The 17,945-nt window shown below is 32.6% G+C and overlaps 1 protein-coding gene across 1 annotated transcript in view; it reads left to right on the top strand.

Moving 5' to 3' along the window:
• The first annotated feature begins 12,099 nt into the window (after window positions 1–12,099).
• Window positions 12,100–17,945, top strand: part of LOC106712595 (calcium/calmodulin-dependent protein kinase kinase 1) — a 45,438-nt gene continuing 39,592 nt past the window's right edge. The window contains exon 1 of the mRNA XM_045683347.1: window positions 12,100–12,189. Within this exon, the coding sequence (XP_045539303.1) occupies window positions 12,100–12,189 (90 nt within the window). The remainder of the gene's footprint in view (window positions 12,190–17,945) is intronic.

Below are 17,945 nucleotides of genomic sequence, written 5' to 3'. Positions count from 1 at the left end.
TCGATCCACTGTTACTGATTGAGCTGAAATTTTGCATACATGTGTAAATCGCGCTACAATGCAATGTGATGATGATATGGTGCTGATCTGATAATGGAGTGGCCATAGGAATTGCGCAGTGAAACGACACAATCTTATCGAGTTTAGCCTCATTTGAATCGTCTTGACGAGTATGTTATTATTTTCAATTCTTTTAATTAACACGAAAATAATAAAAGCTTTATTTAAAAAGATTTTTTAATTTACTTTTTCTTGTTTATGTACAAGAATAACGTATAAACTAAAGCTTTTTATTTTCAAAATAAAACGTAAAGATGTAATTAAAGTTGTGCATTAAGTTAGAACTTAAGTTAACGAAGTGAATAAGTCACATAAGCCAGGTTTGAGGGAAGACATTGTACACTCGACAGCATTTAAATTAAACCTTTGAAGCTGCTATCTCATTTCAGTACCCGCGTCGTGTTACATAATTTAATGCTTTGTTTAGTACTTCGTCAACTGTAAATTCTAAATGCGACGACGTGAACAAATAGAAAGTTAAATTTAAACTCCATTATTTTATTTTAATTTAAAAAAAAAATTGACAAACGGAACGTGCAATTGAGTATTTCTTAACCTTATATGTATTAGGGTTCTATTAGATCTGAATAATTAACTTATTCCACAGTCTATGGTATACAATATGAAACTTTGTTTTCTATAACTGGGCTGTTTCGTTTTCCCATCTTATAAAGTGATTTAAACAAAGTATGTTTTTTTTATGTGCTCATACAATAAAAATCCAATAGGTTCAGTTTTTAAACTTAAGGTTGATATACTCGTAATATAAATGCAATTGTTTCGCAAACTAGACTAGATCCTTTCCATTTTACGAAAATTAAAAGTACAAAGTATTTCAAACATAATATATTCATGCGAATTTCTTTAGTCGTGCTTTTCAGTGAGTTTTCTATTCAACTAATAAAAGCATCAAGGTCTCCGAGGCCATATATAGACCTTGTACTAACATTGCCACTGAGACCTACGATAGGTAACTGGGTCGAGTGTCGGTCTCTCGGTCGGTCGAATTCACAAGGGCTATTTATAATAAAAATAATAATAATTTAAACAAAGCGTAAACTGCCGAAAACACTGTTCTAGAATAAAGTGTTAGCTGATTTTTTTAAGAACTAGCGTTCGCCCGTGACTTCGTCAACGTGGAATTAAAAAGACAAAAAGTAGCCTATGTTACTCCCACACATATAACCTACCTTTCAGTATAAGTCCCGTCAAAAACGATCCAGACGTTTCTGAGATTACCGGGAACAAATACGGAGTTGCAGGCAGAAAGAAAAGGACAGACAAAAATTTTTAAAATTGGTTTTTGGTTATTAGTAACGCAAATACGTACGCACTATGATTTTTTTCTCGATATTGCATACATACACTCTAATTTTATTTATTGTATAGATATAGATATCGTCCATCTTAAACCCAGTCTACTGGGATTTGGATTCAAATTGGATTTTTGATTGATTCGTGCCAAGAATGCCTTATAAGGAATCAATTTAAAATTACTGTCTCACAAACATCAAGTCACAAAAAAATACGTGACTTTACTTCAAAATATTTTATTTATATTTCTTTTACGTTCTGGTAGATGTTTCTCTTTTGAAAAAAATATCTTGTTAAAGTAAATATGGAAAAGATCGAGCTGTAAATACATATAGTCGAAATCTGGATAAGCGAAAGTTACAAGACCGCGATATTTTTCTCGCTTAGGATTCTCTCCAACTGGTCAATAACTCTCTCTTATAAACGTTATCCAGGTTTAACGGTATAAGTGAAGTGCGAATAGTAGTGTTAGCTTTTCTCTTCTTGTTCTTAATTTTCTTTTTTTTCACCTACTCTTCGAAACTACTCTATCTGCTTAGGACATATGTATTTTCAAATCTTACAATTAATAAATCATGTCTCGCTAACATGGCGTTGCTTATAACGAAATTTTTGTAAATTTTCTGTCCGGTTATTTCGGGTGTTCTTCGAAACGGCTGGACCGATTACGCCAGGACTTTTACTGGAAAGTAGCTTATGTGCTCGTGAGTAACTTAGGCTATTTTTTAAATTCCGCCCTAACGAACTCGCAGGCAATCGCTAGCCCGAAATAAGAAACACGCCTGACACCTGACCTTAAATATTTGTATATCGTAATATTTTTCAGGTAGAAAATATGACGATCCCTGACTTAAACCTATGATCTTATTAAGTATCTCTTCATTAGAGTAATATAAAAGCATTTTTTATTCAGAATCCGATAAACTCGGAAATTGGAAGACATTCTCAACAAATTCAACCACATTCTTAAATTACTAACTTGCCACTGAATCCACAAGTCTAGTGCAGTTGTGCAAGGAACATCGGTACAGTTTTACGCTCATGTGATCTCACACGTGTTATTTATGCCAGATTTTTGCACAAAGTGTATTGAGGGATTTTATTTAGAGCATTCCATGGATATCGTGAATAATCTATTCTCTTTTCTGTTATAATTTGGTTTGTTTATTGTTTTTTATCAAATTTTTTAGCATTCGTTTAAAAACCAAATGCTTAAAATGTTGATGATAAAATTCGTCTGTCTCAGGAAGTCTATAAGTATACGTAAGTATACGATGTTATAGGTTTCTGAAACCATAACATCGTTTAGAAATATTGTTATCTATGTATTGTCAAAGATGATGACAGAGATGACGTTACCTTCTATAGAGAGTAGTATCATAGTACAGGGTGCAGGCAGTCTTAAGTTTTTTTCTTTTGGAACGAAGTTCCTTATCGCGCGTTGTGAAAGGAGGCTAGACGGAAAAAATTCTTACGAAAAGTTGTCACGACACTTTTTGCTATAGTAAGTATGTTAACGACGAATGAGCGCTACTTCACCATGGCAACGACGTGACAATATATAACGAAAATTCATATAAATAAAATGTACTTCTTGTGAAGACTTAAGTTTTTTATTCATAGAATAAACATTGGTTCCTTCACTAATTAATCGAAAGGATCTTCGTTCCATCCGGGTGTCCCTTTACACCTCTCAAGTTTTATTTATTTGTTTTACATATAATTCGTGTTTTTTTTTATTAGAATTTACAGTTTCTCCTAATGGATTTTATGAACTAGGTGTGTTTCGTCGTTATTCAAGAACTAAAATTCTTTGCTGTCGCTCTGAAGGTCTTTATTATGAAATGTGACAGCGGTCGCATAACTTACCAAGTCAAATTGAGTAGAAATTGGAATATGATGTGACAACTCAATGATAAAGTTGCGCTAACTTCGAAGTTTCGACTACGTTAAAGTTACGATTTGATCGTTACCATTTAGATATAATAAATTTGGATAGATGACTGCCATAGTCAGTCGCAAAAGAACTGCTTGTATAACAAAGTAAATAGACTTTATTTTGTCATTAACTAGTTTTCGCCATTAAACATTTTAAACATCCTATATGTTTACACCTTCCCTATATCTTGTTTGAATTTTCAAGATGGTTTTTTAATTCGTCTGATTTTAAACTTGTAATTGATCACAGTTAATAATAAAAAGTAGATAAATAATAACTTCTCATTACAAAATTTGTCATTGTTGGCATAAGTAGGAATTTACTTTTTTATATTATTTCCTCGTGTTTCTGTTCTGAATATAGAGGTCACGTATTTACGCGAAGTGTCTCCCGAGAGCTGTCAGACTAATTGATATTGCCATTGAAATGGGACCTACAACTCTACAGATAATTTAAAAACAAACATGCCAAAAGTAACTCAGCATACAAAACAGTGATAAAAAATACAATGCATATTTGTCGTGTTTTGTTTTCGACATTATTAATATTGCATTTGCCTAAGTAATAACAAAATCATGATTTTCTCGAGATTTTCATCGTTGTATTATGACTTTTCATGGTGGAATTTTTTGTTTAACATTAACAACTTAGATTAACATACACATACATATAAAAAGTTAACAACATTAACATATAAAAAGTAAAAAAAAAACTATTTTGTAAATATGATTTTTATCGTTAACCATCTTTGGCAATCTGCAATAGAAATGATTAGTAGAAATGTATTTTTATGTTAGCAACAGAAGGTACGATCGAGGGCACCAATTATGACAGGTATAAAATCTGACCTAAATACAAGCTGTTTCTGCCCCCCACCACTTTATCGGTCAAATCATGACCCAAAAATTATAATATATCCGAAATTAGAAGCAGCTACAGAATTACTTTTAGACACCAACTGATGAAATAGCGACATCTACTGTCGGCGTATAAAAATAAAGATTATTTTTTATTAATTTAGAGTAATTAAACTGTAACTCTTTTTTTTTTAATATGTAACGCTTTTTATTTTGGATTTAACTCGAAAAATTTAGCAATGAAAAAATAAATTAACACGAGTGACATTTGAACTCGTTCTTTTCACTAGTTATTTTTTAGAATTGCATTCCACGTCCACTATATTTGTTTGTGCTGATGTAATATACCCTACGAAACTCCGGAGAAAAAGGTTAATCGAATGACACCACACTCGTCAAAATCAGTTTAGTCCTTACCAAACCCTAACCTACGGTACTCTTTACCAAACTTTGAAGGATAATGGTGTGAGTTAGTCTGTTGATAATGTAACTTTGGTAACGTAAGGTTCGAAATTTAATATTAGGCAAACTCATATTAAAATTTACCTCATATGCTGTTTCATATAACGCAAGTGATGAACATACCAAATTTCTCGAATATACCTAAAGGTTTCTTTGAAAAGAAACTAATATTAAAACTCTTGCCACGAATTTAAATTTCCGCTTTAGCAGTAAAACTTGATTATTTTGGTCACTAGATTCTTTTCCATTGTTTGTTCTAGTTATCTAGAGATATTATGTACATTTCTTGCTATCCTATATTACATTCCACTTGTAATTACAGAAATACCTAAGGGTACATTTTCATTATTCGATAACTCGGTCATTATACAGCATACTGGAGTAATCGCATTCGGCCGAGTAATCAAAATGATCTGTCAATATAAAGCAAGCATCGTGCGTGTTCAGCTAACGAGTATAATGCGCCAAGGAAAAATAATATTAATGGAAACGGTACTCGTATGCGAGGGAAATGGTATACGTGAATGGGAAATCTCTCGCCCCATCCATGCGGGCGCTAACGACTATTGAAACTGCGCCCTATCTCTAAAGAGACTGGAGACCAGCGCGACTGAAAATCAGAAACTGAGATTTTTATCAAATTGTTTGTATCGTATGTTTTTCCCCTTTCTTTCCGTTTTTTTTTTAAATATACTAAATCGTTATATTCAAGAAAAGTCATGTTTTTGTCGTCTTTGATGGAATGACCTTGACACTGTTGTGTTGTTTTAGCATACCTAAATGTTTCTAGCGAGATAGGCTTTTTACTGTGAGTCATTAGTAAATCACAAGCGTCGGAATAAAAACCGATAAATAACATTATGAAATTTTTTTATGATGTCAATTGTTTGTTCTCGTACATGTTTTGTCGTATTTTTACACTTTTCCACAAAAAACAACACTATCATTTATCGATTTTTGTTTCGACACTCCTTAAATCGACGTCCCCATCGAATAATCCTGTAATGCACTCTTACCGGGTTCTTGCTTTTCCGTCGAATTCGGCATCTAAAGGTCCTACTCCACGTTGTGATTTTTTTATATTTTTCTTAATATTAATTACGGAGATAAAAAGTCATTATTGAAACAGATTTTTTTTCGGGTATTATCATTTTTCCTTCATAGCACAGAATACGCCCGGAATACATGAATGAAAATTAAATACAATGTAGCTATAAAAATTAGCTTTGTTTTGATATCTTAAAGATTCTTGTACAATAATTATTGATGAAGTTATTAAAGAAATACGGTTTATTGCTTCTCCTGAAAAATTAGATTTTTCCTATTACGGGGTTATTCGGTGGGGGTGTCGAAATGATCTCCCATGACTCAGTAATATGATGGTTTAATTCATTAAAGTTTTTTTATTGGGTGAAGTACAAAACGTTGCGTACGTTCGTAACAGTTGTGAATTCTATAAAAAAAATGCAACATAAAAATTGCGGCAACTTATGTCTATTATACAACTGCTATTATTTTTGAAGTCGGTATCAAATTCAGATTTTAATTAGCAGACCCCTTAGATATTTATGGTATAAAATTTTGAAGGTCATTTTGTGAAAATTTTCCTTTGCTGAATGAAAGGTCTTTTCATATTCTTTATGTTTATTGTTGTTTTTGTGTATTTTCTTGGCACTGTTTCAGTAGGCTAGACAATAAAGAAAATTATTTATATGTATACATGTATACAATATGGCTGATTCAGATAAAACATAACATTTCTCAGGAAATAAGATTGTTGCCTATTAAAAATAAATGTAGATGTTTCCGGTTACTTTCTTAGAAATTTCTTTATTAGACTTTATAAATAACTCCGCAATTTTCTGTTACAAACGCGTACGTTATTACGTTACTCCGACATTCTTTACACATGTTTTTTCTTTTATTAGTGATGAAATTGAATGTGTATTTATTTTATAGACTCTTACGCGTACTAATCTTATAAACCCACCCAAGTTTAGGTGGGTGGTAGATTAGGTACGGCTCTAGGGATCTTGATGAAATTTGGCACAGATGTAGAACTTAGTTGTTATTTTTTTTAATTCCGCGCTGAAGGAATCGCGTGTGACATATAGTAGTATATAAGTTTTAAATGATATGGATATGAATATCTCCAAGTATGTTTTTACGTTACTCAACATCTGTAACTATAAAAATAATCAAAAAAGGGACTCCTCTGCAAGCACTACCTTTCGATTAAAATATTTTTTATCAAAATCGGAGCACCAGGAGCCGAGCTTCGCGGTAACACACATAAAAAATACAGTCGAATTTATAACCTCCTTCTTTTTGAAGTCGGCTAAAAAGTACAGAAAGGCTATCACTCTTTATGTAAGATGGAAATGATTAGTGGATATTGAATGTGGTGGATAAGGAAAAGAAGAGGAAAATGTGACTTTAGATTTGCATGAATACTAATTGGTTAAGTTATATACATTTTAATGCGTCAGTAAATATAGATATGGGAGTAGAGAATTCATAAATGATTAGTGCAATTTTGTAACTAAATTTTACACAAAAATCTAATTTCTAATTTGATTTTAATCTTTTTAAAAAAATACTCATGACGTACCTTTTTATACTTTATCATTCTATCTAACAAGATACTATAAAGCGAAGTGGATATTAAGGGGATAAGCTTTCTTGCTAGTTGATTCACAATCAATATTGACGTAACAAATGAACCTCTATATTGTTTCCATTAGGGATTGCGGTCAAATCGGACGAGAGTGACGGCGATAAACGAAAACAAGACGAGGAGAAGGTTGGGAATGAAACTAAACTATCACTACATTTCACAAACAAGTTTGATATTACGAACAAAAGGTACATAATAGTGTATTTTGTTTTGTGTTTTATTGTGTTTATATTTTTATATGATTCTCTTCAAAAAGGTATTAAAAAAATTAAGATACCAAAAAAACGAGTATTTCTTCCATAAAATTTCACAAGTTTATCGATCGATGTCGCTAAAACTTGTAAACGTTGAAATGCAAAACCACTTGAAAGCTTTTATCGAAAACACTAACAAACCTAATTAATAAACAATTATTTTGCATATAACATGGAACTACAACATAAATCAAACACATTTATCAACATAGTTATGTTAGCAAAACGGCTTTACGCTACGTGCCTTTGGGCGTTGAGATGCGCTCAAGTATGACACGTCCAGCTTAAGCTGACCTCAAAACAAGAATTATTAATTTTATACTAATTGATTACCGTAAATTCAAATTCCATTCCAAATTTCCGCATTCCGCACAGAGATTTATAGCTGTAGCGGAAATTATTAGCTGTTAATTACGAATACTAAAACAATACTCGTTTCCACTCACTGACTCACAATTTGCTCGCCTACATTCCAAAAGGGACTGCTTAAATTAACAATTGTTTTAATGTTGGTTTAAAATAAAACACGCGTCTGCTTTCACTGTAACAATTTTTTTAAACATCGTGAAAATTGAACATGAAATATTTAAATAGTTTCAAAGCCATTATTAAACCTTAGGGTTTATCTGTAGCCGATAGTTTTAACTCAGAGTGGGTCTTGCACTGGTGAAAATCAGTATGAATTCAGATATGATGGCTGATAGAAATGTATGGAAGATACATACCGTATCAACCCTCCGTAGGTTAATGACGGAAGAAAGAACGTTTTTGTGACTGTATTAATAATACATATAATTTATATTTAGCTATTTTTCATACAAGTCTCTAAGTAAGTCAATTTGAAACACTGGGAATAAGAAATATAAACGTGAGCGGAGTTCGCAACGGAACGTATCAGTAATTCTGCACAACCTCACATACTCGTAGTTGCACACAGTTGTATACAGTTGAACGCAATAGCACGCAGTTGCACACAGTCGAACACAGTCTGCGAGTGTCAATTTTTAGCAGCTTGCGAGCAGTCCCCGGGGGAAAATTGTAAACGTAGTCACTGTAGTGAGCATGTCACCCTGTTGAATTAATTGGAATTTATTGAAGTACTCGGTATATGATATTACTTGTGTTGTGTTTTTTTTGTTTCTGCCAATAAACGTGGGAATGATTTAATTCTTCTCGAGTTTAATGCATATTTTTGTTTTGATTAAAACTATTTGTACAGTAAAGTAAAATGCTTAACATTTATCAAAGTTATTGTCTAAATATAATGTTAGGTACCTACATAACTTTTAAAATTGGAGCATCAGGCGCGAAGTAATAAAAAAATTAATACTTAAAAAATCCTAATTTTTTTATAAAATTTTACATAAAAATCACGAATATCAAATTACAACGTATAAAAGATATTATGGCATGACATTTCATATTTAAATGTTTTTAAAGCAAGTATAAGAGTCTGACTAAAGACAAACAGAATGTTTTCTTCAGAAAGATACACAATTGTACCTAATAAAACCGATGTTATAATGAGAAAAGTTTCTCCTAGCATAATAATGTGAAAGGTAACAAGTTTTTGAATAATCGTAACAAAAACCTAGTCCATTGGAAAAAATAAACCATTTGCCGGGTTCATGCACATCTTACTATCTTACTGATATTATAAATTCGAAAGCGTAGATAGACAGATAGATGGATAAATTGATGGATGTTTGTTAGAAGGTATCTTCGGAACGGTTCAACGGATCTAGATGCAATTTGGCACAGATGTAGAACATGCAGCAGTTAATTCCACACAGAGATGAGAGGGACAGCTGGTTATTATGTAAAATGCATTGTAGTTACCTAGATGGGTCCATTCATTTATGCAAAATTCAATGGTATACGTGACTTTCCTCTAATTATAGTAACATATGCTGAGAATCAAGTAAAGTGCAACAAGATTATGCGGCCCGGTGAGAGGCGCTAAAATATGTAAAATCTACTGTACATAAAAATAGAAAATGACATAAAACAACAAAAACATGACAAGAAAGTTAAAGTACGAAAAGGATCTTGTGACACTTTTTCACGTTGACTGAGAGGCCCTAGTGAGCTATCATAACTTAGTTTGACTTATGCCCACCGGGTCAGATGACTTTGACGTTATATATTCTGAAACATAGTTAATTTTTTTTTAATATGCAACACTCGTAGCTTAATGATAAAATTTACTTGGCAGCGGAGAGACGAGTCAGCGACGGAGAGAAACGAAGCATAAATGAATTAATTTATTATCCGTCAGCAGCAGCGGTGCGATGCTGACATTTCCCTTTTTATCTGCTATTCTTCTATACACTAAATTCTGTATAGTTCATTTTTTACAAAAGTTTATACCTATAAAAAAATCGCAAACACTCACGCTATAGTTTTTTTTTTATAGTATAAGATGACAAAGGAGATAGCCGGTACCAGAATTTGCCGAAATAGTGATATGACAGCTGCCTATAGACATCCGCAAATGCGTTGCCTATCTTTAGTCATAGGAGGTACCACACAGAAAGAGCATACTATTTCTCGTAGCTGTTCCCTCCCCCGCCACTTCTCCTTCCCGTCCTTTTAACTTTCTCAGACTTTAATTTCAGTTAGAACATAAAATCAAGTATTTTATAATTAAATAAATAAAAAATTAAATAATGTCGAAGTAAAAAAAATACATTTTAATGATATATATTTATTAAAAAAAAACTAATGTATTTAAAACCAACTCACACCCTTACTGTTGTAGTAATATTGAATTCGTTTTGAAAAAAAAATCTTAATAGTTCATATATTATATAAGGGAACTCATGTAGTTAAATATTATTTATTTATTATTTAAGTTATAAAAGTAGAATATAAACGCACCCAAAGCTGAGCTTGTACGTTTATAACCTACTATTTGCAAATTTTAACTTTTTTTCTTGAGAAAATTGCAAAAATTTGTGAAGTCATAAAACCATCAAAATATGAATTAATAAAAGTTTAACGTAACAAAAGTAAAGTATGTAACAGACGTAATCCTACAACAGTCGCTTACGGCTTCCGTCGCCGAGGGCTTATCTAATCTCACCCACACAGCACTCCGCTGTTATTGTACTTGATAGCTGACGGATGGTACAGCGTGGGGAAAGTTAAGGTTTGTTTTATTAGCTTATAGCGATTTGCCTTCCCCAATTAATACGTCATCAACCTGCTTTTGTTTATTGCTATTGACTATTTTTGTCAATTGATTCGAGAACCACAACATTGAACACATGTTGGTAAATTTTATTTATGTCAAATAAAATCCAATTAAAAGATCCTAGACCTAAGAACAGAAATCCTTCAAATGCATATATTTGTTTCGTTACTCTTTATTATTTGCTACCTATTATTTTAATTAAATAAAAAAATGAATTGTAATATAATGAAAATCGCTTCTGCTTATGTATTGGACTGCACTACTGTTTGCGAAGTAGGGCGGCGCCCTCGACCTTGGGCGGGCGGCTAGTTCCGGTGGACGATAACAAAATGTGTCTTTGTTTATGAATGTATTTTGTTAACGTACACAATTTTATTTTATCTTTTTGATGTAATTGTTAGGTTTTATTTACTTAAGAAAATAGAGTTTTCTTACACAGTTGCCCATCTATCGTAAAACGTGTCTTTCCGACATTATGGTTTTCCATGCATAAGCAAGACATGAATTTTGTTATTTATTACACTATGCATAATATTTTTTTCCTATTCGTATTACTGAAGCTATACGTTAAAATAAGTGAATTTTCAGTTCTGTTATAAATCTTTATTTTTTCATTTCTGCATCAGACATAAGTTGTTCATTTGAACGTTAATGTAAAATGAATGGTAGAAAGTCAATAACAATATTAGTAGTGAATAACGTTTATGTACACATATAATAGAACTATTACTATGTACCGTCACCTTAATTACATATGTTTTTTATATTACATAATATACGATTTCCTTTATTGTTCTTCATCGTAAGATACTATAATCATAAAGTATTGTGTTCATACTATTGACCTTGAGTTCAACAGTCGTTCAGGGTAATTTTGTAGATTTGTTATTGTTTCTTATATAGGATGTTCCAGTATTATGTTCTCTTAACATTCAGAAGATATTGTTATATGAATGTCTTGTTGTTGTTTATAAATATTGTCTTGAGAAAATTCTAGCTATTTTATTGGGTGAAAACTTTTACCCAATGCTTTCTTCAATAATTGGACAGATTTTGATTGACAGTGTATTGATTGGTAGAATAATTAGCGCAGGATTTGGAACTGGATTCAGGAAGGAGGAAGGATCTAAAAATAATATTATAAAACCTCTTTTCTTGCATAATTTTGCCATTTCAAATTCTTATTCTACATAGAATTGCGACTTATATCGGGTTCAGTTAGTATCCGATACATCTAATAAATTTAAATAAAAATTCGACACATTTCGTATCGTAATTGACACATTTACGACTTCCGAGCGTCTCACGTAGGCCAGGGAATTGCGTTACACGGCGGAACGATGGCGCATTCAGCGAAATTCTTTATTAAATTCCCTCTCCGCACATGTTGGGCTACATTCACTTTGTACGATAATGTGGAGGCATGTTCGGTGTGTTTATATTGTAGAAATTTAAATATTCCATACATTTTATATTTTACGAAGTTGCGAAAACGCTTAATATTGATGTAAGGTAAATGAATATTTAAGTGTTACTGTTTGCGTGCAGAAAGATAGTTTTTTCATTGGTCTTTTGATCGTTCACTATTAAATCCGGATTCTCCGTCTACTTTTCGTTACAGATTTAAGTTATTTTATTGTTTCACTTTATAAATATAAATAATTATCCAAAAACATTAAATGTAAAGTTATAGAGTGATGTTAATTAGTTTTTCCGGGTCCTGTTTCTGCAATTCCTTAGCGTATTTCTGTATGTGGGTGTGAAATTTCAATTATTCGGCAAACTAACTTGATACCGAACAAATTTCCACAAACCGCATTAAATTACGACCAATCCTTTGTAACGGCGACCTCGGGGTAAAACTTATTCAGTTAGTTTCGATATTGTTTTATATATGTTATATCATATATAAATCCAAAGTTAATATCTATGAAATTGTAACACGAAGTCGTTGACCTCAAAGTTTTAATTTATAAGGTCGATAGAACTGGCGATAAAGTTTCTAGGAATAGAAAAACAAATATTGAGCTGTGCCGTTAACCTTTGTTGAACTCTCTGCCTATGTAGTTGTTTACTATATTAACCTGAGCCCTAATGTTTAATCCATAAACAAGTAGTTACTATGATAAATTTCGAATCGAAGAGTTAGCTAGAATATAACACTTTTAGAGTTGGGCTCAACCTGTACAGTTATTTTCTCTTTGTATTTGTTACTTTGCGTCGTTAATTAATGTATACAAATAAATTAAAAAATTAAATAAATGTTATCAAGTCATATTGATCTCAAATATTGATTAGTTATTTATTTTCAGTCTCCTTTAATTAAAAAAATAATTAAGTATAATATTCAATTCACAATTTCGTAGTACATCTACGACGTAGCACCTAAACAAAGACACATATATAGACATTGTTCACCTATCGTAGCACGTTATAAATGGTTTTGTTAATTGAAGATCAGTAATATTTGATATTTGTGACTATAGCTTTCATTATTTGCCTTTGTGCTTTTTAAAGCCGCAGCTGTGCCCCGTCTAGGCGAGCTTTCGCTACAACATACTTTAAAAACTTTTCATCGTCGCTTATTTTATTAGTTTTTAAAGATATCAGGATATGTAATCCAACCTCTTTACAATTAAGTACACTTGTACACGACGAATGTCCATAATGGAATTCGAAAGCCACTAGAGGGCTGTAAAATTGAACAATAAAACGTAAAGTATCATGGAGAGCTTTTGGACGCGCTATTTTCAAGCAGCGAACTTTTTGCTAACATTGACTTCGAATACTGTAGTCATTGTTAGTTTTATACAAAGTATGTTATATTCTTCGACGAGTATCTTATGGTATCATATTTTGACCAATGAGTTAGCAGCAGCGGCAGAGTTTAATTTTGACATTTTGTATTTTTGTAATTCCAGGAAAAATTACAATATTTTCCATTACTTTTTATATCGCTGGCATGTTACACATATTGGAAGTTAATCAGAAATCGATAAGATTATATTTAGTGGTTTTAAATAAACCTTTTTGATACTAATTAAGATATTATAACGTTTAAATTTCGATAAAATTTAACAAAGTTATAGAGGTTATAAATGATGATCATGTAACAAGGCTATCGGGGCAACGTTACAATATAGCTATACAATTTATTAGCCTTCGAACGCCTCCAATGGCCTCGCTTTTTTATTTTAAATTTTCAATGCTGTGAAATTTTTTATATGCATCTTTTTCGATACGTTAATTTTGTAAAATCGATAAATTTACTGTGACCATTTAACTCTGGATCAGGATACGTCTTTCAAGTAAATCATTAAATATTTTAAATGTACTGACAACAATGCCTGAAACCCAGAGGTAGACAGAGATGGATTTCTATTTAAAATTTCATAAATGCATATCGTAAGACTTTTCAAATTAAAACTTAGAAGGTATGTAAAGTTTCAATCAATGTCCGTAAAGCGGTTATAGAGAGAGTTAGCGAACGAATGGAAACGCAAACTTCAATAAACGACAAATTGAAAAGATCAGTTACGAGTCCCACACTGGTCGGACTTATTTCTGTCTGTGGTTTTAATTAAAGCTACACAGGATCGGACAAATGTTCACTTTGATAGAATTGTGTTTTACCCTTATGATTCTATTCATTATATTAGGTCCTTACATATGAAATTGGCGTTTTTCGTACTGGCCACTTTAATCACGAATTTCTCCTCTTTGGTAAGGAATTTCAAATACAAATTTGTACAGCTATAGACTCATGTATTTGTGGTTCGATGACCGTCATTCATTTGTTTTTTTTCTTCTGTTTTTTTCTGTTTGCGTCACTCATTTCACAAAATGGAAAACTTAAAATATCGCATTATTTACGAGTACGAGTTCCGCCGTGGCACTAGTGCTGCGGAAACGACTCGAAGGGTGAATGATGTGTATGGCGGTCGTGTTGCAAAAGAAAACACAGTTCGTTTTTGGTTCCAACGTTTTCGTTCTGGAAATTTCGATCTGCAGAACAAGCCCCGTGGACGGCCTGAGACTCAAGTTGATAATGAAGAGTTGAAGGCTATTGTGGAAGCGGATCCATCGCAAACCACGTCCGAGTTAGCTGCAGGCTGCGATGTTAGTGATAAAACTGTTTTAATTCACTTGAAGCAAATTGGGAAGATTAAAAAGCTTGAAAGGTGGGTACCTCACGAATTGACTGAAGCAAACCGGCAAACGCGCGTCGACTGTTGCGTTACATTACTAAACCGGCACAATAATGAAGGTATTTTAAACCGAATCATTACCTGTGATGAAAAATGGGTTCTTTACGATAATCGGAAGTGCTCAGCGCAATGGTTGGATCCTGGCCAGCCAGCAAAATCCTGCCCCAAACGAAAATTAACCCCAAAAAAGTTACTTGTAAGCGTTTGGTGGACTAGTGCCGGTATTGTTCATTACAGTTTTCTCAAATCTGGCCAGACTATTACGGCCGATGTCTATTGTCAACAATTGCAAACCATGATGGAAAAGCTAGCGGCTAAACAACCTAGGCTGGTCAATCGCTCCACGCCACTGCTGCTTAACGACAACGCTAGACCACACACTGCGCAACAGACGGCTACTAAATTAGAAGAGCTTCAATTGGAAAGTCTAAGACATCCTCCGTACTCCCCGGACCTTGCTCCAACAGATTACCATTTTTTTCGAAATTTGGATAACTTCTTGCAAGGGAAAAAATTCAACTCCGATGGGGCAGTCCAAATCGCCTTCAAAGATTTTATTGATTCCCGTCCGACTGGTTTTTTTAGTAAAGGGATCAATGAACTACCTATGAGATGGCAAAAGTGCATAGAAAATAATGGTTCATACTTTGATTAATTAAATATATTATATTAAAAAATATTCGACTTTTTGTTCCTCCCATACAAAACGCCAATTTCATATGTAAGGACCTAATATTAATACTTGAAGCGAAGACTTTTAATATACGACTATTTTTAAAGTAATTGCGCGAATAGATGTAGGTGTTTTAAATTTAATGTGGACAAGAAGTGCATAATAATTTTAATCAAATGTTATGAAAAAAACAATTGAATATCAACCAATACTAGTCTATATAAATACATTAACACATTATATGATATAAGGTGGCGAGCAAGCAAGCGGCTGCTGCCTATAGATAATCGCTATTGCAGATGCTTCGTCTACCGTTAATCGATTTAGGAGGGAACGCAACGAAAGTGAATAATTCTCCTTCCTATGCGTCGACTTTTTGGTCAAATCCACTTCCCCTTCCTATCCTTTCTTTAAAATAATAGGTTGGTAAGGGAAAGAGGACTTACAAGGACTCCTGCAAGTACATCAGGCGAAACGTTGAATTACTTCCACTTCATACCTGTATTTCACTGGTCGATCCGAATCATTCAAAGTCTAGTTAGTACAAAAGAAAAATCGATGTAAGAAATAACAGAACGATAGTATATCTTCACAAGTTAATATTCGTACATTAATCTTACTAAATATGAGTTTAGTATACACATAAATATAATATTTGACATGAACATTGTACAACATAACTTCGCGTTTCGTACTCAAATAAATCTGAATGTACTCATAAAGGAAAGTGTATGTCTTTTAATATTTGCGCTTGAAACAAATTCATCTAATATGTACACAAGTTACTCAGTAAGTTATTTTATGGAGCAAATTAATGTAACTTAGCTTGATGGATTACCCCGCAGCGATCACTTAGCGTCAACTTAAGATACTGATAGTTTGTTAAATGTTTATTATTTCTGACTTAATGGATAACTTAATAGATATATGTTAGATATCTTAACACAAGCAGCTTTTAACAAATGATTTTTACAAGCTTTCATTTAGTTTCACATATCTCGATGTTTGTTATCAAATGTTGCAAATTAAATTTGATCCACTTCCTGGTTATCAATTAAGCTGAATTTTTATATTAATCTTATCTCATATAACAAATTTAATCCTTACTAATATTATAAATGCGAAAGTAACTCTGTCTGTCTGTCTCGCTTTCACGCAAAAACTACTGAACCGATTTAAATGAAATTTTGTACACAGATAGTCTAGAGCCTGAGGATGGACATAGGCTACATTTTAACGCGAAAAAGGGGTTGTAAGGGGTTGAAAGTGGGGGTGAAAGTTTGTATGGAATTATCGTCATTTTTACAGGTAGAAGATTGAAACTTATTTTCAAGGCTAATTTGATAAAGATAAATATGAAATTAAATTTTTGGAAAAATTTTACCCCCAAGGGTGCTAAATAACAATAGGGGATGAAATTTTGTTTGGCAATATATTCGGTTTTGTTGAATGTTTTCTTTAATATGTTTTGCTATTACCCTTACTAATATTTAATCTAGAGCCTGAGGAAGGACATAGGGCACATTTTAACGCGAAAAAGGGTTTGCAAGGGGTTGAACGTGGGGGTGAAAGTTTGTATGGAATTATCGTCATTTTTACAGTTGGAAGCTTTAAACTTATTTTTGAGGTTGCTAATTCTATATAAATAAATATGCAATTAAATTTTTGTAAAAAATTTACCCCCAAGGTTGCTAAATAACAATAGGGGATGAAATTTTGTTTGGCAATATATTCGGTTTTGGTGAATGTTTTGTTTAATATGCTTTGCTGTAACCCTTACCAATATTTAGTCTAGAGCCTGAGGCAAGACGTAGTCTACATTTTAACGCGAAAAAGGGGTTTGAAGGGGTTGAAAGTGGGGGTGAAAGTTTGTATGGAATTATCGTCATTTTTACAGGTAGAAGGTTGAAACTTATTTTCAAGGCTACTAATTTGATAAAGATAAATATGAAATTAAATTTTTGTAAAAAATTTACCCCCAAGGGTGCTAAATAACAATAGGGGATTAAATTTTGATTGGCAATATGCTCGGTTTTGGTGAATGTTTTGTTTAATATGTTTTGCTGTTATCCTTGCCAATATTTAGTCTAGAGCCCGAGGAAAGACGTAGGCTACATTTTAACGCGAAAAGGGGGTTCTAAGGGGTTGAAAGAGGGGGTGGAAAATTGTATGGAAGTATCGTCATTTTTACAGTTAGAAGCTTGAAACTTATTTTTGAGGTTGCTATTTCTATATAAATAAATAGGAAATTAAATTTTTGTAAAAAATTTGCCCCCAAGAGTCCTAAATAACAATAGGGGATGAA

Source organism: Papilio machaon, chromosome 21 (genome assembly GCF_912999745.1).
Source record: "Papilio machaon chromosome 21, ilPapMach1.1, whole genome shotgun sequence".
Lineage (NCBI taxonomy): Eukaryota > Metazoa > Arthropoda > Insecta > Lepidoptera > Papilionidae > Papilio > Papilio machaon.
Note: the sequence above shows the minus strand (reverse complement) of the source record. Positions and strands in the feature narration are given on the sequence as shown.